This window comes from Triticum aestivum, chromosome 1B (assembly GCF_018294505.1).
Source record: "Triticum aestivum cultivar Chinese Spring chromosome 1B, IWGSC CS RefSeq v2.1, whole genome shotgun sequence".
NCBI lineage: Eukaryota > Viridiplantae > Streptophyta > Magnoliopsida > Poales > Poaceae > Triticum > Triticum aestivum.
In genome coordinates, this window is record NC_057795.1 from 644,780,813 (window position 1) to 644,805,143 (window position 24,331).

The 24,331-nt window shown below is 45.0% G+C and overlaps 1 protein-coding gene, 3 non-coding genes and 1 pseudogene across 6 annotated transcripts; 1 reads left to right on the top strand and 4 right to left on the bottom strand.

Annotated features, from left to right (window-relative positions):
• Positions 1 to 2,793: 2,793 nt before the first annotated feature.
• Positions 2,794 to 2,935, bottom strand: LOC123151323 (uncharacterized; annotated as a pseudogene).
• A 1,230-nt stretch (positions 2,936 to 4,165) lies between these two features.
• TRNAV-AAC (transfer RNA valine (anticodon AAC)) lies at positions 4,166 to 4,239 on the top strand. The gene has a single exon. It is a non-coding gene; the product is annotated as a tRNA-Val (tRNA).
• Positions 4,240 to 4,293: 54 nt separating this feature from the next.
• Positions 4,294 to 4,367, bottom strand: TRNAI-AAU (transfer RNA isoleucine (anticodon AAU)). Its single transcript has one exon. It is a non-coding gene; the product is annotated as a tRNA-Ile (tRNA).
• A 1,026-nt stretch (positions 4,368 to 5,393) lies between these two features.
• TRNAM-CAU (transfer RNA methionine (anticodon CAU)) lies at positions 5,394 to 5,480 on the bottom strand. Its single transcript is given in 2 exon segments — positions 5,394 to 5,429; positions 5,443 to 5,480. It is a non-coding gene; the product is annotated as a tRNA-Met (tRNA).
• A 625-nt stretch (positions 5,481 to 6,105) lies between these two features.
• LOC123098254 (uncharacterized) lies at positions 6,106 to 8,349 on the bottom strand. 3 transcript variants are annotated; one of them, XR_006447689.1, is made up of 4 exons: positions 8,187 to 8,201; positions 8,051 to 8,065; positions 6,568 to 6,756; positions 6,106 to 6,464 (listed from the first exon to the last, which is right to left on the bottom strand). XR_006447689.1 is itself a non-coding variant. In XM_044520199.1 (4 exons), the coding sequence occupies exons 1-4, from the start codon at positions 8,300 to 8,302 to the stop codon at positions 6,407 to 6,409; spliced, it is 345 nt and encodes a 114-aa protein (XP_044376134.1). In that variant the 5' UTR covers positions 8,303 to 8,320; the 3' UTR covers positions 6,106 to 6,406. The 3 variants fall into 3 exon arrangements, 1 of the variants encoding a protein (XP_044376134.1); XM_044520199.1 differs by lacking the exon at positions 8,187 to 8,201 and adding an exon at positions 8,220 to 8,320; XR_006447688.1 differs by lacking the exons at positions 8,051 to 8,065; positions 8,187 to 8,201 and adding an exon at positions 8,220 to 8,349.
• Positions 8,350 to 24,331: the final 15,982 nt, after the last annotated feature.

Below are 24,331 nucleotides of genomic sequence, written 5' to 3' on the forward strand. Positions count from 1 at the left end.
TTGAAGTTTTTCACTTAACCTGGAGTACCACGCCCTAGGTGCTTGTTTCAATCCATACAAGGCTTTATCAAGTTTGTAAAGATGATTTTCCTTGCCTTTTACCTCATAACTAGGTGGTTGTCTCATATAGACTTTTTCCTCTAGAACGCCATGAAAAAACACATTCTGCACATCCAATTGTCTTAGGCTCCAGTTACTTGAAACTGCAACAGAAAGAACAAGTCTGATAGTAGCTCCCTTAACAACAGGACTAAAGGTATCCCCATAATCTATACCATATCTTTGTTTAAAACCATTTGCTACTAGCCTTGCCTTATATCTATCAACTTGACCATCCTCCTTTCTTTTAATCCTGTAGGCCCACTTACAGTCAATAACATTTTTATTTTTTGTTGGTGGAACTAGATGCCATGTCCTATTTTTAATAAGAGCACCATACTCATCATTTATAGCCATTTCCCACTTGGTGTCACTTAGGGCTTCCTGTAAATTACTTGGTTCACCAGTAGTTGTTGAACCTCCAATTCGAACTTTGAGCTTGTCATACCTGAATTTGACAAGCTGTACGAATTCATTATAATACCGTGTTGCGACCTTGTTCTTTGAGTTGGCACATCAGTGGCTGTATGAGGTTGTGGCGCATAAGATCTGGCGGAAGGGGGTGCAGCCGCACGAGATCCCATGTCAATCCTGCTGTCAGCCACAGGGGACCCGACATCCTGTCGCGTCGTATCTGCGCCAGAGGCGCCACATGATGCTCCCACACCGGATTGGACCACCTGGCAATCAGTGAGAGGCGGCGTGCGATGCGAGGAATCTGGTGGCTGGTCCTCAGCCACGTGACCGCCAGGAGGCGGCCCGCCTGGAGAAACGACACCCAGCAAGCCGGCCCGAGGCACGTGTCATTTCCTGGGTGGGGTCTGTAGTCCCGAGGCAGATTCGCCGCCTGCACCTGGATCAGTGTTTGCAGCCCCTGGATCCACTTCGTGCTCCGCTCCATTTTCGTCTTGTTTTGGTTGCATAAAATCATGCACATGAACTAGATTTTCACCAGAATTAGTACGAAAATTAGCATGTTGATCAAGTACATGTTCACCCCCATGATCAATAGGCTTAGAAGGAATATGTTCAGAAAGCAACAAAATTTCAGAACGAAGACGAGTGCCTGCATTTGGATTTAGGGCTTTGAAGGAAAAATCATTTCATCAAAAATGACATCACGTGATATGTAGACTCGGCTAGCAGCAATATCTAGACATTTGAAGCCTTTGTGAAGGTTACTGTATCCAAGAAGTATGCACTGTTTGGAGTGAAATTCTAATTTTCTAGAATTGTATTGACGGAGATTGGGCCAACATGCACACCCAAAAACTCGAAGTGAATGATAGTTTGGTTGTTCTTGAAACAAACGAGCCAAGGGAGTTTCAAAATTAATCACTTTGCTAGGGGTGCGATTTACCACAAATATGTGGCAGAGAGAAAAGCCTCATCCCAGAATTTTAAAGGCATAGAGGCATGAGCCAAAAGTGAAAGTCCCACATCAATAATGTGGCGATGTTTTCTTTCAGCTGATCCGTTCTGTTGGTGAGCATGCAGACATGAGACATGGTGGGTGATTCCTAGTTGGCGAAAAAAGGAATTTAGACGTTCATAGTCGCCACCCCAGTCTGTTTGCATAGTGATAATTTTCCTATTGAACAACCTTCCAACAAGAGCTTGAAATTCATGAAAGATCTTGAAGACTTCAGATTTATGCTTAAGAAGATAGATCCACGTGAATTTGCTATAATCATCAATGCATGACACATAATAGTTTTTCCTATTGATAGAATCACGGGTAGGCCCCCATACATCGGAGAAAATTTGCTCTAAAGGAGCTTTAGATACACTGATCGAGCTAGGGTAAGGAGGTTGATGACTCTTGCCCAATTGGCAAGCATCACAAACACCTTCTTTATTCAACTCACTACCTGAAAAAGGAATATTATTTTGACTAAGGACATGACGAACTATGGTAGATGAAGGATGTCCTAGCCGACTATGCCACCTTTCAGTGGACACTTTATTGACACCAAACGTATGCTTGCTCAAATTCAACGGAGCTGATGACAAGGGATAGAGACCACGTCTACACCTGCTGTGGAGATGGGTTCTCCTCTTTCACCGTTCCTTGATAAAACAGAAATGTGGGTGAATTTCAAGAAAGGTATTATTGTCAGTGGACAAACGATGAGCTGAAATAACATTTTTTGGTGGCATCGGGTACATGCAATATGTTTTTGAGATGAAGATCACGAGTAGGGGTACAAACAGTGGATTGACCAATATGACTAATTTGCATACCTTCTCCATTTGCGGTGTGAACCTGCTCGTTGACGTTGTACTTGTTGCGGACTGTCAACTTGTCGAGCTCGCTGGTGATGTGATCTGTAGCCCCTGTGTCGAGATACCAGTTGGTGTCCACCCCATAGGACAAAGTGGTGGCCGATCATGCACTCTTCTCGTTCTTGGTAAAGGAGATGTCGAAGCGGCGGTAGCACTTGACGACGGTGTGGTTTGATTTCTTGCAGATTTGGTAGACAACCTCAGGGAGATCATTGCCTCCTCCATTACCGTTGCCACGACCTCCATTGCCACGGCCACCGCCTCCATTGTCGCGACCGCCACCTCCGTTGCCACAACCACCATTGCCACGGCCGCCTCCGCCACGACCGAAGCCACCACGGCCGTGGTAAGCGGCGTTGGCCGAGGACTAAGAGGACTGGTTTCCACCTTCGAACATAGCAAGGCATTTTTCAAAACCGATCAGCTGAGAATAGAGTTCGACTACCTTGATTGGCTCAGTCCTTGCAGCATAGATGGACGAGACGAATGAGGTGTAGTTGAAGTCCAGTCCGGTGAGGATGTAGGAGACCATATCATAATCGTCGAGCGGCTTTCCTGCTGACGCCTAGCGCTTTCATGCGCCTGATGTACTCAGAGATGGTCACGGTGCCCTTTTTGGTGGTGGAGAGGGCGATCCGCGTGTTGACGATGTTGGCCTGCGTTTGGAGAGGAACATCTCCCTGATCGCGGTCCATGCCGCGGCGGCCTTGGTGCAGTGAGCGACTTGGGTCATCATAGGTGCAGAGATCGAGTTGAAGATGAAACTCAGCACTTGGTAATCCCGCGCCAGAGCGATCTGATACGCCGGATTCGGCATGTCAGTGGGCTTGCCATCTCTGTCAGCAAGCTTGTGCTCCGGGAACGGGTGATCGGGGTCGAGGTGGTCGATCAGCTGGGCTCCGCGGATGGCGGCCAAGGCTTGCACACGGCAAACAAGGTAGTTGCTGCGGTGGAGCTTGTCGGCGATGGGAATGAGGGCATAAGGGGCGGCGGCGGCAGTGCTGGAGCTAGCCATGGCTACGAGATTGGATGTGGGAGAGGAACTAGGCTCTGGATACCATGAAAGATTGCGTGGAAGCATATGCCTCTGGCAGGGACGCGTTGCGTGTTAAATAGCCAACGATAGATTACAGAGATACGGTAGTTAGGTCGTGGATTGATCCTCAAGAAAGACTATACAAGATATGAGGAGAAACCCTAACAACCCAACCACCAAATTACAACAACACCACGCACGCAATCTATACCTACCGGAAGTATATACGGTTTATACACCATCCTATATATGTGTACAATTCTTTCTAACAATCTTGTGATCCCAGTTGTAGTGGGGTTTCCAAGGGAAGCTAAGTATGAAGGGAAAATGATGAACCAATTGTTGACACCGCTTTGGAGACAATGAGCACCATGATATCTCAAACAAAAGAGAGAAAACACCATTGAGGCCAGCAGAAAAATACGAGAAAGCACTTGGCACGAGGGCATCATATACAATTCCTGTAAAAAAAGAGAAGGAGGGGCATCATATAGAGAATGGGGAGAAGTTGGCTATCCCAACATAAGTGTTAGTTTTCATTGACCCGAAACACAACTACACAAATTGATTTTATATGACGTGAAAAATTATCGAAGATTACACACTTGTTGCTGTTTTTTTGTTGAAATCTGAATGGGACATGGCAGTTATCTGTTTACCACTTCAGTGAGGGTAACAGCAAAGCAATAAAGCTTTTGCTTTAGGTTTACCTGTTATAGTTTCTGTGACAAACCGTAATAGAAAGGTTTCGTGGTGTAGTTGGTTATCACGTCAGTCTAACACACTGAAGGTCTCCGGTTCGAACCCGGGCGAAGCCAATATTTTTTTTTCTTGCAATTTTAAGAGTGAAAAAAAAGAAAAAAAGAGTGCAGTGGCCCATGCAGGTCTCGAACCTGCGACCTTCGCGTTATTAGCACGACGCTCTAACCAGCTGAGCTAATAGGCCTGTTTTAATATTTTTTGAGTCTTCCAGTCTTCAAGGGTAACACTCTACATGAATGTAGAACATGCTTTTTTTCGTCTTTTCAGTTGGCAGGAAGAATGTAGAACATGCACTGTTTAATGTTTTACTAACATGCAAAGTTTCATGATGGATAAACACCCACGGGTGGAAAAAGGAAGAATGTTCCAAAGTGCTTTAAAAAGTTGCCCTTTCCGCAACAATTTTTTTTTCTGGACACGTTCTTGACTACTTGTGAATTTGCGATACAACAGTCTTGAGACTAAATCTTGTGCTCACTATGTTTGTAAGATAATGAGGTTTATCTCTTGCTCACTGCTTGATGCTTCTTTTTTCGTGCATTTCTACAGCTAAAAAATCTCTCTGCAACGGAGGTGAATATTGCCTGTCCTTTTATGGTGAGAACTTTGCAGGCGTTGTACAAGCATGATAGCCCACAGATGCTTCAGCAGGAAGATAATACAGGGAGCAGATCAACACCAGTCACAAACTGCGGTCCAAGAGTACTCGAATTTTTCGCTTTCCTACTGTAAGGTGCTAGCTGCTCTAGAGATGATCGCCTACCACAAATCTAGTCAACATGACCATTCATCACATTGAGATGCGCAAGCTGGGTGACCAGCCCGGAGAATCGCGGCGCGGCGAGCGAGAGAGCGCTTCGAAGATGCTGCGCTTCCAGGCGATCCACGGGATCAGGGCTACTGCACAAGGGAGGGGCAGATCCGAGTGTCCAGTCCAGGATCACGAGACGGTGCAGGAAGCTCAGCATTCTGGTGTTGGAGGATACACGTACAAGCCACACACTACCAGTCAGCAGCATGGAGAAAAATCACTAGTCGGTGAAATAATAGTTCAAGAACGGCTGATGGAAAAAGAAAAGGAAAATGGGGTGAGAGAGGCTCTTTGGAGGATACACGTACAAGCCACACACTACCAGTCAGCAGCATGGAGAAAAATCACTAGTCGGTGGAATAATAGTTCAAGAACGGCTGATGGAAAAAAAAAGGAAAATGGGGTGAGAGAGGCTCGAACTCTCGACCTCAGGATCACTCACTTCAGCTATGAGACCTACGCGCTAGCCAACTGCGCCACCACCCCGTTGTGACCATTGTTGAAAACTTTGTATTATAACACATGTTCATTAGTACGCGCTGAGCTTGCATGGCAAAACGAAAAAGGAAAAGCAAACACATCGGCTACAACATAGATTCTGCTTTAATTAACTTCTAAAAAACACTTTCCAGAGAAAATATATATATAGCAATTGTATTTCTTCTATGGCACTAACATAAACAAGGAACACAATACACTTTACTGTCCTGCCCCTGACGCCAAATAAGAAGGGAATAAACCAGCATTTGCAAAGAAAATAACGACAGCCAACAACCTCTAGGTGATTGGCCCCACGTGCATGACGATTGTAGTATACTCCATACGTTTCTAAATTCTTTTTTTAAAGATTTCAATAAATGACTACATACGGAGCAAAATGAGTGAAGCTACACTCTAAAATATGTCTATATACATCTGTATGTGATAGTCTATTTGAAATCTCTAAAAAGATAAATATTTAGAAACAAAGAGAGTATATAAGAAGGTACATATTTTTGATAGTGGGCCAAAGCTACAAAAGCCTCCCATGCATAGCGCACTAGGTAGGAAGTGCGGCTTGCCACACCCGACAGCGATGCTGTAGGGCATAAGTCATATCCGATCAGTAATATAGTCATTGAAGCATTGCAAATATATTTTTTTGCGTAATTTAGTTATGTTTGTCAATTTAATATATCAAATTTCTATCAGAAGCATTGCATTGGTACATACACATTCAGTACACAGCAAATGGTCCAGGAATCAGATCCTAATTCCTCTAAAAATCCATTTTAGATGAGAAACTGTGGAAAGGAAAAAAGAACATGTCTTGATTCCTCTAAAAATCAATTTTAGATGATAACCCATGGTGTAGAAAGTCAGGGAGGTGGTTTTTCACCAATACGCCGGCAGGGTCTCCACTTCCTCCTCTCTCACCCTCTCTTCTTCCCACTCCACCCCCCTCTATGCCTCCTCTTTCCACCATATAATCTGGAGCATTTGAACACATATTAGCCATGGAAAGAAATTAGTGAAATTCAAAACAATAAATTTAGTGATCACATCAGGGATGGGTTTGGGAGCTCAAATATACCTCGAGATGATGCAGAGATGGGGAAATCGTTGTTGGCGATACCCTGCTGAACAACCACACATAGGGGCTACAGATATTTGACCGACTACCATCTTCTGCCGAGAAGGAGAAGCAGACGCAAAACCTCGGGATGGTGCAGAGATGGTGAAATCGCAGATGTCGATACCCTGCTGAACATCCACATGTGCGCTGCCAGCATCCACAAATAAATAAACTCAATCTTGCATTGACCATATATATCTTCTCAACCATAGAAAAAAATCAAAATATATTATTTTTAGCATGAGAATCTAAGAATAGTTACTTTCGCACTGCACTAATGCTAAGCCTGTCATAATAATATCCTCGGCTCAAGGTATTTGACCAAAAAAATAGAAGAGATATCATCATGCATATAATCCAATTAACAGTCTAAATTGCACGACGAACTTTACATATTTAATTTACCCCTGGACTGAACCAGAAGTGACAAATATTTTAGCATTACTCCTTGAGTTGTTTTCTGCAAGGTGTAGATCTGATGCTACACACCCTGATAAATGTATAGTAGCAATTTATGATTCTTTTCTAAAAAGGAGGTATACAACTACACACACTGGATACTCTAGTTCATGGTAATAAATATTAAGAGAAGAAATATATCACGACAATCATCGTAACTCATTTCATGAAATAAAAATCGAAAAAAAGGGGGAGATGCTTTCATGGAAGAATCTAAAATCATTCACTGGAAAACTAATATTGTTTATTTGCTACCAATTATATATATCACAACTGATGTATGTACATTATCAAAACAGAGCAAGTAACAGGAAGCACATTATTATTTTGAGCTAAAATGTATGCAGATGGTACAGACACTCCAGGTATATTCTGATTATTCTACTGCCCCTAAGCCCAAAAGAATGAGCAAGAGGAAATACATATATCTCAGAAAAACAGGATTACACATCTGAAGAAAATAAATTTGTCTGATAAAATTCCATGTATGACTTGCAAAAGTATATCTATTCCCTTTGATCACTATTGTGATATAACCTGTTATTATCCACCTTGATTTATCATTTATTCTGGTAGAAAGCAGAAGATATAACCTATTATTTCTACACAAAAAGTAACCTCTAACCATGATCTTTATCGTTTTTATTTAACTTTTGAGCCTCTGGGAAATTCAAGATTCCTTCTTAAGCATGGGAATATGATATGCAGAAGATCTATGAAACACAATAAAACTAACTTGATCTTAAGTTCCCCTGTTCACCAATATGGGAAATACAGAGCTTTGCCTTCATTGCATGATGCAGATCCTATGGATTGTTTACTTAGTAATTAGTAATTGACATTCTTCCCTTGGAACAGAGGTCCATAACATGATGGTGAAACTCATGGTGTTATTTAAATAGTCCCTTCGACTGTAACGGGCTGCCGACAACCCAAGCTACTCTAAAAGGAGATCAAGCATCATTCGGCCTGGGATACTCACAACACAAGGCTCGGCCTACGTCATAAAGAAGCTCAACGGGGTTAATTAAAATCCGGGAAGACAAAGATAAAGTATAGAACAATTTGGTGAATACTCAGGCTATCTAATGAACCAATTGCAGGAAAATTGGACGTACATGTAGTACTATCTATCATGTTAGCCAACATACTTGTAATCATGTGTAGGGTCATGAATAGAACAATAGAACACCAGTATCTGATACTCTGCACTTGCAAAGCATCCCGTTTCCATATTATAGCTTGTCCTATGAGCCAGACCTCGAAAGCATAGAGCATAAAATTACTTAGTAGAGGGAATAACCTCCCCAGATGGACTCCGCTCAGCAAGCGGGTCTCTTAGACACTCTTCTCTATACAGTAACCAAAGAAAGAAAGTACTATTCTTCGAACTAAACCTACTAATGAACCAGGGAGAAAAATCAAATGTTTGTAGCTCATGGGTTCAGCTATCTGATCTAACATATATTGCGCTGAATTAAATATATGTTGTAGCTACATAGTTCTGAACCAAATGAAAACATAGAACCAAAGTTCTCATGACTATATTCTAAATTTATCTTGTTATAATATTCAAAGAAACCTATGTTGGACTAATGGGCATACAAGTTCTACCAACTTGCGAAATAATTTAGATAAAGAGAGTGAACAGTGACATCTCGCCAGTTGAACGGGACACAGGGGTGTGGCAGGAAGGAGCAGCGTCCATTAGGTTGGGGCTTGATCCTCTTGTGTGTGTTCTGCTGCTCAATGGCGTTTCAGGTGAATCACCCAGCAGAAGATTCATCTCACAAAAGACTCATATCTATGTTGGCGTTTCAGGTGAATTGCACCAACAGAAGATTGCTCATCATGTCATTCTCCCAGCCAATGTAAGCTTGAAATAAAATGGCATGGAGCAAAATAAGAAATACAATTACATCCAAGTTCATCGCATGATAGAAGACTTCACTCTAAATTATTAGGAGCTCTTAGTTGCAAAACGCATATTTGAAGTATTTTAACATGATTCAAACTCTCTGAATACAAAAGGAATGTACAAAATTACAGTAACCCAATCTTGTACATGTTGGCAAAACTAAAAAGGTAACTAAATTAATAAGCTATATCAATTTAATAACCACACAGTATTCCTTTGTACACTACTGTTTAAGAGAAAATTCTAGTCAAGACATGAATGTGACAGGAAAACAACAGAGTAGAAATAGACTTCAGATCCTACCGCAGTTGTAGTCCATCATCATGAGGAATGTCTTGGTGAGCACCCCAGACAGCAGCTTCTCCCGAACAAAGCTTACCACGGCAAGATCCCTCTCCTGCATGAACCCCGCCACGTACGATGGTGTGATCCCCTGAGCGCTCCTCCACCTTGAGATGCCAGCGCACATGTGCATGCCCGCCTCAAGCCTCTCCTTCTCCTTCCTGACATCACTGATGTTGTCCTCGAGCATGGTGCACACACCTTACTCCAGGTTCAGCATCGTCGCGTGGACCAGGGCACCGACATCTGGTTATTAAGCAGTACTTTCATAAATGATGGAACTACAACATTTATGTAAATTGCAAATATATGAATATTCTGAATTAGTGTATCGCTAAACAAAGTATTTGTCACAAATAAAAATGGAAAAAAGTTATGTTGAGTGTGTTTATTGATTCACAGTATTTATGCCTAATTAGTTGCCACCAAGAATAGGCTGAATTACACAGTCCCAACCAAATCGTGCTCCCTCTGCCATCGGATCAAGAAACCTCTGACAAAGAAAGTATGCAGGCAGCAACACAACAGGAATCAATCAGTGTAATATTTCCAGGGGTGCCATAGTTGCCGCTCTGCCTCTCTTTCAACACATAGAGCTTAGCTCTTTTTCTGTCCATGCCTATCAACTTGGGATAAGAGTCACTATGTTCATATATGTAGATACTGAACCCAAATGAGAGCACTTCATGTAATAAGCTTAAAAGAGTTATTGTTGGCCAGCCACCCTTGGTATCCATGAAGAAGAATGCATAACAAGTCCAATTACTTACTGGAGAACATGTGAAGCCATGAATAGTTGGGGCTCACCACCACACACACGTGGGCGCCTAATCTGGAAATGTATGTATGAAATCATCCTCAACAAACCTGTCAATCATGGATGCAAGGAAACACAACAGTTCAAAGCATATCGATAATAATTATCCACGCCACATTTACATTTTAAAACCAGAAGAGCAAACATAACAACAACAATGTTCATCAACTAACCATTAAGTCTCTTTCCGTCTAGTGACAGATTCATCAGCAGCATGTACAATGATGGATTTGTATAGCCGCTTCCTGAATTCATCAGCTAGCTTTCATTTAAGATTTTCATTAGGTATAGGTTTCCCCGAGAGGACGCATGCTCTATGTACCACAGAGCAAAATAAGCAACTCCCATCTCCTGGGATGCCTGACAAATCAAGGTAAAACAGTCATAGGCAGTAGCCTAATGCCATGCTGACATATCCGCAAATATAACTTCTTCACTTGTACTTGAGGCTCCACATCATCTTTTTTTTTCTTTTGTTGCACACCATCCTTTTCCTTTTGTTGCTGCCAATGAAAAGTATAGTAATTAGTTTGTAAATGAACAATACAACATATCATGTACCATCACTATACAATGGCAAATCAAGGCATAAATTTTCTGAACAGTCACTATACATTTTCTGAACAGTCACTATACAATGGCAAATCAAGGCATAAATTTTCAGCACTAAAAAGGTACTAAAACAAATTGAACATATTATATTTTTTTACCAGCTCCCTATAAGATCTTTTGGTTCACAAAAGGTAGGATATTAAGAGAAAGTGAAAAGAATATACACCCATACATAAGCCCTCGGCATGAACAGGTTAGCTGACAGGAGCAGAAGAGATACATGTTGACTACATCACCATTGGTGAGCTCAAACATTATAGAAAACTGACTTGATCAAGAATAGTAGTGCACATATTGTCCTCCACCAAGTGATCAGCTAGCTATGAAAAGAGTTCTGGAAACCATGTGAATCCATACAACCAGTTAGCTACGATTGATTGCTGTAGCTTCTCTTAAATTCAACAATATCTGATTTTTAGAACAATATCTAATTTCAGAACTGCTATATCTAAAGGTCAAACCATGGCATACATATTCAGAGAAAGAAGATAAGTTCAGTTTGGTTTGTACTGCAGGCTCACATATCAGTTCAGTTTGGTTTGTATTACAGGTGGTCAGAACAACAAACTAATCGAGGAACAAGATAAGGGACCTGTTAGCGGTGGCCTGATGTGCTACAGGTAACCGGAATCGAGCGTCCTTGGTCGGTGGAGCAGGGAGCTTGGTCCAGGCGGCGACGGCGCTCCTCCCCAATCTGTGGCATTGACCTACCCATTCCGCGGTGGCGCTCCATCCTTGCCTGTTGTGCGGCCCGGTGGTGTGCTCTTTGAAGGAAATATGCCCTAGAGGCAATAATAAAGTTATTATTTATTTCCTTATATCATGATAAATGTTTATTATTCATGCTAGAATTGTATTAACCGGAAACATAATACATGTGTGAATACATAGACAAACATAGTGTCACTAGTATGCCTATACTTGACTAGCTCGTTTATCAAAGATGGTTATGTTTCCTAGCCATGGACAAAAGAGTTGTCATTTGATTAATGGGATCACATCATTAGGAGAATGATGTGATTGTTTAGTAGCCTAGCACTTGATCGTTTAGTATGTTGCTATTGCTTTTTTCATGACTTATACATGTTCCTGTAACTATGAGAATTATGCAACTCCCGTTTACCGGAGGAACACTTTGGGTGCTACCAAACGTCACAACGTAACTGGGTGATTATAAAGGAGTACTACAGGTGTCTCCAAAGGTACATGTTGGGTTGGCGTATTTCGAGATTAGGTTTTGTCACTCCGATTGTCGAAGAGGTATCTCTGGGCCCTCTCGGTAATGCACATCACTATAAGCCTTGCAAGCAATGTAGCTAATGAGTTAGTTACGGAATGATGCATTACGTAACGAGTAAAGAGACTTGCCGGTAACGAGATTGAACTAGGTATTGGATACCGACGATCAAATCTCGGGCAAGTAACATACCGATGACAAAGGGAACAAAGTATGTTGTTATGCGGTTTGACCGATAAAGATCTTCGTAGAATATGTAGGAGCCAATATGGGCATCCAGGTTCCGCTATTGTTTATTGACCAAGAATAGTTCTAGGTCATGTCTACATAGTTCTCGAACCCGTAGGGTCCGCACGCTTAAGGTTTCGATGACAGTTATATTATGAGTTTATGAGTTTTGATGTACCGAAGGAGTTCGGAGTCCCGGATGAGATCGGGGACATGACCAGGAGTCTCGAAATGGTTGAGACGTAAAGATCGATATATTGGACGACTATATTCGGAGTTCGGAAAGGTTCCGAGTCATTCGAGTATTTTTCGGAGTACCGGAGAGTTACCGGAATTCGCCGGGGAGTATATGGGCCTTATTGGGCCATACGGGAATAGAGAAGAGATGCCGAAAGGAAGGAGGCGCGCAGCCCCCCTCTGGTTCGAATTGGACAAGGGGTGCAGCCCCCTTTTCCTTCCTCCTCTCCCCCTCTTTCCTTCTCTCCTACTCCAACAAGGAAGGGGGGAGTCCTACTCCCGGTGGGAGTAGGACTCCTCCTAGCGCGCCCCTCCTGGCCGGCCGAACCCCTCCCCCTTGCTCCTTTATATACGGGGGCAGGGGGGCACCTCTAGGTAGAACAACACAAGTTGATCTATGGATCGTTCCTTAGCCGTGTGCGGTGCCCCCCTCCACCATATTCCACCTCGGTCATATCGTTGCGGAGTTTAGGCGATACCCTGCGTCGGTAGAACATCATCATCGTCACCACGCCGTTGTGCTGACGGAACTCATCCTCGACGCTTTGCTGAATCGGAGCCCGGGGATCGTCATCGAGCTGAACGTGTGCTGAACTCGGAGGTGCCGTACGTTCGGTACTTGGATCGGTGGGATCGTGAAGACGTACGACTACATCAACCGCGTTGTCATAACGCTTTCGCTTACGGTCTACGAGGGTACGTGGACATCACTCTCCCCTCTCGTTGCTATGCCATCACCATGATCTTGCGTGTGCGTAGGAAATTTTTTGAAATTACTACGTTCCCCAACAGTGGCATCCGAGCCTAGGTTTTATGCGTTGATGTTATATGCACGAGTAGAACACAAGTGAGTTGTGGGCGATACAAGTCATACTGCTTACCAGCATGTCATACTTTGGTTCAGCGGTATTGTGAGATGAAGCGGCCCGGACCGATATTACGCGTACGCTTACGCGAGACTGGTTTCACCGTTACGAGCACTCGTGCTTAAAGGTGGCTGGCGGGTGTCTGTCTCTCTCACTTTAGCTGAATCGAGTGTGGCTACGCCCGGTCCTTGCGAAGGTTAAAACAGCACCAACTTGACGAACTATCGTTGTGGTTTTTATGCGTAGGTAAGAACGGTTCTTGCTAAAGCCCGTAGCAGCCACGTAAAATTTGCAACAACAAAGTAGAGGACGTCTAACTTGTTTTTGCAGGGCATGTTGTGATGTGATATGGTCAAGACGTGATGCTATATTTTATTGTATGAGATGATCATGTTTTGTAACTGAAGTTATCGGCAACTGGCAGGAGCCATATGGTTGTCGCTTTATTGTATGAAATGCAAACGCCCTGTAATTGCTTTACTTTATCACTAAGCGGTAGCGATAGTCGTAGAAGCAATAGATGGCGTAACGACAACGATGCTACGATGGAGATCAAGGTGTCGCGCCGGTGACGATGGTGATCACGACGGTGCTTCGAAGATGGAGATCACAAGCACAAGATGATGGCCATATCATATCACTTATATTTATTGCATGTGATGTTTATCCTTTATGCATCTTATCTTGCTTTGATTGACGGTAGCATTTTAAGATGATCTCTCACTAATAATCAAGAAGTGTTCTCCCTGAGTATGCACCGTTGCGAAAGTTCTTCGTGCTAAGACACCACGTGATGATCGGGTGTGATAGGCTCTACGTTCAAATACAATGGATGCAAAACAGTTGCACACGCGGAATACTCAGGTCATACTTGACGAGCCTAGCATATACAGATATGGCCTCGGAACACGGAGACCGAAAGGTCGAACGTGAATCATATAGTAGATATGATCAAAATAGTGATGTTCACCATTGAAACTACTCCATCTCACGTGATGATCGGACATGGTTTAGTTGATTTGGATCACGTGATCACTTAGATGACTAGAGAGATGTCTGTCTAAGTGGGAGTTCTTAAGTAATATGATTAATTGAACTTAAATTTATCATGAACTTAGTCCTGGTAGTATTTTGCAAATTATGTTGTAGATCAATAGCTTGCGTTGTTGCTTTCATATGTTTATTTTGATATGTTCCTAGAGAAAATTGTGTTGAAACATGTTAGTAGCAATGATGCGGATTGGATCCGTGATCTGAGGTTTATCCTCATTGCTGCACAGAAGAATTATGTCCTTAATGCACCGCTAGGTGACAGACCTATTGCAGGAGCAGATGCAGACGTTATGAACGTTTGGCTAGCTCAATATGATGACTACTTGATAGTTTTGTGCACCATGCTTTATGGCTTAGAATCGGGACTTCAAAGATGTTTTGAACGTCATGGACCATATGAGATGTTCCAGGAGTTGAAGTTAATATTTCAAGCAAATACCCAAGTTGAGAGATATGAAGTCTCCAACAAGTTCTATAGCTAAAAGATGGAGGAGAATCGCTCAACTAGTGAGCATGTGATCAGATTGTCTGGGTACTACAATCGCTTGAATCAAGTGGGAGTTAATCTTCCAGATAAGATAGTGATTGACAGAATTCTCTAGTCACCACCACCAAGTTAGTAGAACTTCGTGATGAACTATAATGCAAGGGATGACGAAAACGATTCCCGAGCACTTCGTGATGCTGAAATCGACGAAGGTAGAAATCAAGAAAGAGCATCAAGTGTTGATGATTGACAAGACCACTAGTTTCAAGAAAAAGGGCAAAGGGAAAGAAAGGGAACTTCAAGCAGAATGGCAAACAAGTTGTCACTCCCGCGAAGAAGCCCAAAGCTAGACCAAAGCCTGAAACTGAGTGATTATACTGCAAAGGAAATGGTCACTAAGAGCGGAAATGCCTTGAATATTTGGTGGATAAGAAGGATGGCAAAGTGAACAAGGGTATATTTGATATACATGTTATTGATGTGTACCTTACTAGTGTTTATAGTAACCCCTGAGTATTTGATACTTGTTCGGTTGCTAAGATTAGTAACTTGAAACAGGAGTTTCAGAATAAACAGAAACTAGTTGAGGGTGAAGTGACGATGTGTGTTGGAAGTGGTTCCAAGATTGATATGATCATCATCGCACACTCCCTATACTTTCGATATTAGTGTTGAACCTAAATAAATGTTATTTGGTGTTTGCGTTGAGAATAAATATGATTTGATCATGTTTATTGCAATACGGTTATTCATTTAAAATCAAAGAATAATTGTTGTTCTGTTTAAATGAATAAAAGCTTTGATGGTCATACACCCAATGAAAATAGTTTGTTGGATCTCAATCGTAGTGATACACATATTCATAATATTGATGCCAAAAGATGCAAAGTTGATAATGATAGTGCAACTTATTTGTGGCACAGCCGTTTGGGTCATATCGGTGTAAAGCGCAAAGATGGATTTTCAGAATCACTTGGTTATGAATCATTTGATGCTTGCGAACCGTGCCTTTTGGGCAAGATGACTAAAAACTCCGTTCTCCGGAACAATGGAACAAGCTACTGACTTATTGGAAATAATACATACCGATGTATGCGATCCAATGAGTGTTGATGCTCGTGGCAAGTATCGTTATTTTCTGACCTTCACAAAATGATTTGAGCAGATATGGGTATATCTACTTGATGAAACATAAGTCTGAAACAGTTGAAAGGTTCAAAGAATTTTAGAGTGAAGTGGAAAATCATCGTAACAAGAAAATGAAGTATCTGTGATTTGATCGCGGAGACAAATATTTGAGTTATGAGTTTGGTCTTCAATTAAAACAATGTGGAATAGTTTCACAAAACTCACGCCACCTGGAACACCACAATGTAATGGTGTGTCCGAACATCGTAATCGTGCTTTACTAGATATGGTGCGATCTATGATATCTCTTATCAGTTTACCACTATCATTTTGGGATTATGCATTAGAGACAGCTGCATTCACGTTTAATAGGGCACCATCTAAATCCGTTGAGATGACACCGTATGAACTATGGTTTAGCAGTAAACCTAAGCTGTCGTTTCTTAAAGTTTGGAGTTGCGATGCTTATATGAAAAAGGTTTTCAACCTGATAAGCTCAAACCCAAATCGGAGAAGTGCGTCTTCATAGAATACCCAAAGGAAACTGTTGGGTACTCCTTATATCACAAATCCGAAGGCAAAACATTAGTTGCTAAGAATGGATCCTTTCTAGAGAAGGAGTTTCTCTCGAAAGAAGTGAGTGGGAGGAAAGTAAGAGCTTGATAAGGTAATTTGTACCTTCTCCCGAATTGGAAAGTAGTTCATCACAGAAATCAGTTCCAGTGATTCCTACACCAATTAGTGAGGAAGCTAATGATGATGATCATGAAACTTCAGATCAAGTTACTACAAGAACCTCGTAGGTCTTCCAGAGTACGGTCCGCACCAGAGTGGTACAGTAATCCTGTTCTGAAAGTCATGTTACTAGACCATGATCAACCTACGAACTATGAGGAAGCGATGATGAGCCCAGATTCCGCAAAATGGCTGGAGGCCATGAAATCTGAGATAGGATCCATGTATGAGAACAAAGTGTGGACTTTGATGGACTTGCCCGATGATCGGTAAGCCATAGAAAATAAATGGATCTTCAAGAGGAAGACGGATGCTGATAGTAGTGTTACTATCTACAAAGCTAGACTTGTCGAAAAAGGTTTTTGACAAAGTTCAAGGTGTTGAATACAATGAGATTTTCTCACTCGTATCGATGCTTAAAAATCTGTCCGAATCATGTTAGCAATTGCCACATTTTATAAAATTTGGCAAATGGATGTCAAAACTACATTCCTTAATGGATTTATTAAAGAAGAGTTGTATATGATACAACCAGAAGGTTTTGTCAACTAAAGGTGCTAACAAAATGTGCAAGCTCCAGCGATCCATATATGGACTGGTGCAAGCATCTCAGAGTTGGAATATACGCTTTGATAAGTTGATCAAAGCATATAGTTTTATACAGACTAGCAGTGAAGCCTGTATTTACAAGAAAGTGAGTGGGAGCACTACAACATTTCTGATAAGTATATGTGAATGACATATTGTTGATCGGAAATAATGTAGAATTATTCTGCAAAGCATAAAGGAGTGTTTGAAAGGAGTTCTTTAAAAAGAAAGACCTCAGTAAAGCTACTTACATATTGAGCATCAAGATCTATTGAGATAGATCAAGACGCTTGATAAGTTTTTCAATAAGTACATACCTTGTCAAGATTTTGAAGTAGTTCAAAATGAAACAGTAAAAGGAAAAAGTTCTTGCCTGTGTTGCAAAGGTGTGAAATTGAGTAAGACTCAAATCCCGACCACGGCAGAAAATAGAAAAGAGAATGAAAGTCATTCCCTATGCATCAGTCATAGGTTCTATAAAAGTATGCCATGCTATGGACCAGACCTATTGTATACTCTACTCTGAGTTTTGCAAGGGAGTACAATTTTGATCTAAGAGTAGATCACTGGACATTGGTCAAGAATATCCTTAGTGAGGACTAAGAAAATATTTCTCGATAATGGAAGTGATAAAAGAGCTCGTCGTAAAAGTTACAACGATACAAGCTTTTACACCGATCCAGATGACTCTAAGTCTTAATCTGGATACATATTGAAAGTGGGAGCAATTAGCTAGAGTAGCTCCGTGCAGAGCATTGTAGACATAGAATATTTGCAAAATACACACGGCTCTGAATGTGACAGACCCGTTGACTAAGCGTCTCTCACGAGCAAAACATGATCACACCTTAGTACACTTTGGGTGTTAATCACATAGCGATGTGAACTAGATTATTGACTCTAGTAAATCCTTTGGGTGTTGGTCACATGACGATGTGAACTACGGGTGTTAATCATATACAGATATGAATATTGGTGTTAAATCACATGGCGATGTGAACTAGATTATTGACTCTAGTGCAAGTGGGAGACTGAAGGAAATATGCCCTAGAGGCAATAATAAAGTTATTATTTATTTTCTTATATCATGATAAATTTTTATTATTCATGCTAGAATTGTATTAACCGGAAACATAATACATGTGTGAATACATAGACAAACATAGTGTCACTAGTATGCCTCTACTTGACTAGCTCGTTTATCAAAGATGGTTATGTTTCCTAGCCATGGACAAAAGAGTTGTCATTTGATTAATGGGATCACATAATTACGAGAATGATGTTATTGACATGACCCATTCCGTTAGCCTAGCACTTGATCGTTTAGTATGTTGCTATTGCTTTCTTCATGACTTATACATGTTCCTGTAACTATGAGAATTATGCAACTCTTGTTTACCGGAGGAACACTTTGGGTGCTACCAAACGTCACAACTTAACTGGGTGATTATAAAGGATTACTACAGGTGTCTCCAAAGGTACATGTTGGGTTGGCGTATTTCGAGATTAGGTTTTGTCCTCTCTGATTGTCGGAGAGGTATCTCTGGGCCCTCTCGGTAATGCACATCACTATAAGCCTTGCAAGCAATGTAGCTAATGAGTTAGTTATGGAATGATGCATTACGTAACGAGTAAAGAGACTTGCCAGTAACGAGATTGAACTAGGTATTGGATACCGACGATCGAATCTCGGGGAAGTAACATACCGATGACAAAGAGAACAAAGTATGTTGTTATGCGATTTGACCGATAAAGATCTTCGTAGAATATGTAGGAGCCAATATGGGCATCCAGGTTCCGCTATTGGTTATTGACCAAGAATAGTTCTAGGTCATGTCTACATAGTTCTCGAACCCGTAGGGTCCGCACGCTTAAGGTTTCGATGACAGTTATATTATGAGTTTATGAGTTTTGATGTACCGAAGGAGTTCGGAGTCCCGGATGAGATCGGGGACATGACGAGGAGTCTCGAAATGGTCGAGACGTAAAGATCGATATATTGGACGACTATATTCGGAGTTCGGAAAGGTTCTGAGTCATTCGGGTATTTTTCGGAGTACCGGAGAGTTACGGGAATTCGCCGGGGAGTATATGGGCTTTATTGGGCCATACGGGAATAGAGAAGAGAGGTCGAATGGAAGGAGGCGCGCAGCCCCCCTCTGGTCCGAATTGGACAAGGGGTGCAGCCCCCTTTTCCTTCCTCCTCTCCCCCTCTTTCCTTCTCTCCTACTCCAACAAGGAAGGGGGGAGTCCTACTCCCGGTGGGTGTAGGACTCCTCCTGGCGCGCCCCTCCTGGCCGGCCGAACCCCTCCCCCTTGCTCCTTTATATACGGGGGCAGGGGGACACCTCTAGGCAGAACAACACAAGTTGATCTACGGATCGTTCCTTAGCCGTGTGCGGTGCCCCCCTCCACCATATTCCACCTCGGTCATATCGTTGCGGAGTTTAGGCGAAGCCCTGCGTCGGTAGAATATCATCATCGTCACCATGCCGTCGTGCTGACGGAACTCATCCTCGACGCTTTGCTGGATCGGAGCCCGGGGATCGTCATCGAGCTGAACGTGTGCTGAACTCGGAGGTGCCGTACGTTCGGTACTTGGATCGGTCGGATCGTGAAGACGTACTACTACATCAACCGCGTTGTCATAACGCTTCCGCTTACGGTCTACGAGGGTACGTGGACATCACTCTCCCCTCTCGTTGCTATGCCATCACCACGATCTTGCGTGTGCGTATGAAATTTTTTGAAATTACTACGTTCCCCAACACTCTTCTATGTTCCTCATGGCTATGCGGCGCGGGCCCAGCCTGATGCGCCCCTGCAAGGCTACAACCGGTGGCCAACGAGAAGCGGAACCGCGCGTGGGGCGAGGGAGAAGACGGAGAGGAGCCTGCCAGAGTCCATCGGAGCCACACCAGCGACGAAGGTGATGCCCAGCCCGAAACCAGGAGGGAGGAAGAGGCGGAGCACCTCCCGTGTGGACGCGAGGACGACGGCGGGGATCCGGCGGGCTGGGCGAAGGAGGAGGCGGTGGCGCGGGGAGCAGATAGGGTTAGGGAATGGGAGGAGGAGGCATAGAGGAGGAGTTGGGCGCGGGGGAGGCGTGGGTGCGGGGGGGGGGGGAGGAGGGTCTCCAACGCAGGAGCAGTCGGCTTTTATACCATTTTACGTGAAATGATGAGAATGCCCTCAACGGGGCAGCGTAATTACGCGTGGTGGCACGGCCGGGCGGGACTCGGCTCATAGCGAAAATACCGGGTGGGTGGAGACGACCGGGTAAAGATCCGACGGCCCACAGCGACCGAGCCCGAGATCCAACGGTCAGCAGCAACTGGTAAAACAGATCCGACGGCTGAAAATTGAAACGCACGGGAAGGCTCCATTTTAATCCAGACTCTAACAATGGGATGGTGCGAACCAGTGGACCACTAGAAAGAAAGGGCGGCACACACGCGGCCGGAAACGGAGCACCGCCACGCGCGTGCCAAAGGTCATTTTCCATTAAAATGACTCCTTAAAATAGATTAGTAAATAAATAGGGGTAAATCTCTAGTTTAAACACAAGGTAGGTCTAGAACAAAACATGTTCTGAATGTATTGCAAATATGGGGCGGGGTATCCCTTGTTGGTCTACACATTGATCACAATTACATAAGGGCGGTGGGCCGTCTAACAAAAATACGGAATATAATTTGTGTAGTAATTTTAAAATTGTAATGTCGTAATCCAAACCTTGTTATGAGGCTGACAAAAATAGAGGCATGCCGTCCTCCGGCTCCGACGACGACGACGCGCTGCCGCTCACCTACACGGGTACTTGGACCATGCACGTCGAAGATGGCCAGCGCGAGGAGCACCACAAGCGCCAGGCCCGCCCGCCGGTGGCGGACACGGGCTGCCGAGGCATGCCTCTTGGCGGCCCTAGGCGCGACCACGACAACGACGGAGCGGGAAGGAGGTCCTGGAAGGACACGCTGCTGGGGCGCGGCCGCGGCCACCAGGAGCGGGGCGAGGCTTCTTCAAAGCAACGCCGCAGCCGCCCCCCCCCCGGCGCGCCATCGCTCCAGTGGCTCCAAGGGCAACAGGCGGCACGGCGCGCGCCATGGTCGCAAGATGGGGGCCGCAAACATGCAAGGTGCCCCGCCCCCTGCACCGCCCGTCCTGCCCTGCACTCAAGCGCGCGACGACGACATCGAACAGTTCTTCTCCAACGCAAAGAAGCTGATCACGCCCATGGGACAGGGCCGCGCCGAGGAGGCGGCCATCGACGCGGAGATCCAAGCCACGCTAGCTGAGCCGCTCGACTTCGCCGACAAGGGGAAGGCAGCAGAGAGCGCCAACAAGGAAGCAACCCCGGACATCTTCGGCCCCACCCTGGCCGGGCCAAACCCAGTAAACTTCAGCTGCCGCACGCCCACTGCTGCATCCACGGTGGCACTGCAACTGGGGGAAGTGACGGAGAAGGTCTGTCATCTGGAGTTAGAAGAACCCGCCGACGCTTCCCATCGCCTCTTCGCAGCCCCAACGCCGGCGCTCCTCCCCCTGCCTCCAGCCAAGCGCAACTCTGCCCCGCCCAAGACTCGAGCGACATCTGTGCCTCCACCCCGTCAGAGCGCACGCCAGGCCGCGCAGAAGAATGCAACCCCGGTGGCCGAGCGCACCACGCTGAGGTTGGTGAAGGGGCTGGTGATGAAGTCATGTACCTAGGGTAGGGTCACGTGCCTGTCCAAAGTACCCTCCCCAAGGACATCTTCAGAAGAAGCTACCTTCGAGTCGACTAAGAGAGATTCCACTCGACGGACTCGAAGGCACTCGACCATGAAGACTCACTCGACCACCAGGAGATCAAGAGCCACTCTGCATCCAAACGGTCTGTAATTAAGTAGTCTTTATAGTCATGATGACACTTTATGTAAGGCGTTACCAGTAACGCCCATCTTTATGTACTTTAAACCCTGCATAACTAAGGGCCGGAGGGGTCTGGCAGACACTATATAAACCACCCCCCTCCTCAGTGTAAAGGGTTCGCACCCCTGTAACTCATACGCATATAATCCAGTCGACCGCCTCCGGGCTCCGAGACGTAAGGCTGTTACTTCCTCCGAGAAGGGCCTGAACTCGTAAATCCCTTGCGTATACAACTACTCCATAGCTAGGATCTTGCCTCTCCATACTTACCCCCCATTCTACTGTCAGACTTAGAACCACGACAGTTGGCGCCCACCGTGGGGCAGGTGTCTTAGCGATTTTTGGAGAAGTTGCGATTGTTCCGATTGCTTTCATCATGGTTTCGGGTGGACTTTTGGTCGAGGGCCGCGAGATCCGTCTCGGCGCGCTCACCTTCATCGCCGACGACTCTGCTTGGCTCCAGGAGGCTCCACTCGACATCGACACGCTCCCCGTTTGCGGCGCGACGCATTTTCAGGCGTATGTCCGCGGCGTTCTGCTGCGGCAACCGTCGACTCCGTATCGGACGGCTTTCATGTCGTCCTCCCTCCCTGTCTCCCGCCAGCACAAGCGCACTGGTCGGTCGAGGCTTCAGCGGTGGGTGAGGCACGCACTAGCCCGCCAGTTGGCCACCACCCAAGTTGCGGCAATTGAGCCCGACGAGTCTCTCTACGGCATGTTCGATCTGTCGACTGGCTCCGTCGAGACTGCATCCGAGTGCGACAGCAGTGATCCAGTGGCGGAGGTCCTGATGGTCAACGGGCCTCGTAGCCCTCCCGGCTTCCCCCACGATGACGGGGTGGACGGTGGAGGCGACCCCGCTCAGGCGCATGAGGAATATCAACCCGAGCCACTTACTTCTCTGCAAAGGGAAGAACTTCGCCGCAGGAACATGGATGCCCTGCATACGCCCATCGCAGGAGAAACTCTCGAGGCTCGAGCCTTGGAAGAGGCGCGTTTGGCCAACTTGGCTGAACGCACTCGACTGGAGAACCTCCAGCGAGCTCTTGACGAGTGTGCGCGGCAACGAGTACCCGACTCCAGTCGACGTCAACTCTTTCCGCAACCGACTCAGGTATATCGAACCCCAATTTAAAATTTAGCAGCTGCAGCCCGTATAGCAGAGTCAATTCAGCCCTCTCAGTCGGAGGCTAGTAGAGGCTTGATGCAGATCAGGGACTTGCTTAGAGCAGCAGGAGATCGGAATTCAATCGTGTCACAGTCGCACAACAGGATTCACAGTCGATCCGTCGCTGCGAATACTGTCCAGTCGTCTCACAGCCCAAGGTCGCCTCCGAGGCGCGTGGGACGTGAAGGCCAGCGGGATCACTATGATGACCGATTTGATCGTGATGGTAGGCGTCGAGTGCCCACTCCTCCCCAGAGAGGTGGATCTAACATCCACCGACAGCAAGATGACAGGCGCCAGCTCAGTGTTGGGCGGAGAGCTCCGGTCGATCCCAGAGAACCAGGCTTTGACGCGAGATCCATCATCGTGCAAGGTCTAGTCGATCGGAACAGAGCTCACAGAGGTGGCCATGACAGAGATGTGCCCACTAGCAGTCGAGTCCATGTTTCAGGTCCAGAATGCTTTAGCAGAGCCATCAGAGCTGCAGCGATACCCCCCAACTTCAGGTTGGCGACTGGGGTAAGTAAGTTCACCGGAGAGTCCAAGCCTGAAACTTGGCTTGAAGACTACTGAGTGGCGGTACAGATTGGTGGCGGTAACGATGAGGTGGCCATGAAGCATTTGCCACTCATGCTAGAGGGTTCGGCCAGGGCGTGGTTGAATCAGTTAGCTCCTAGCAGCATTTATACTTGGGAAGATCTTTCCCGAGTGTTCGTCAGGACGTTCGAGGGAACTTGCAAACGACCAGCCGGATTGACGGAGTTGCAAGTCTGCGTACAAAAGTCGAGTGAAACATTGAGAGATTACATCCAGAGATGGATCACTTTGCATCATACCGTGGAGAATGTGTCGGACCATCAAGCGGTCTGCGCCTTCAAGGATGGCGTCAAGAACAGAGAGTTGAGCCTGAAGTTTGGTCGGACCGGGGATATGACC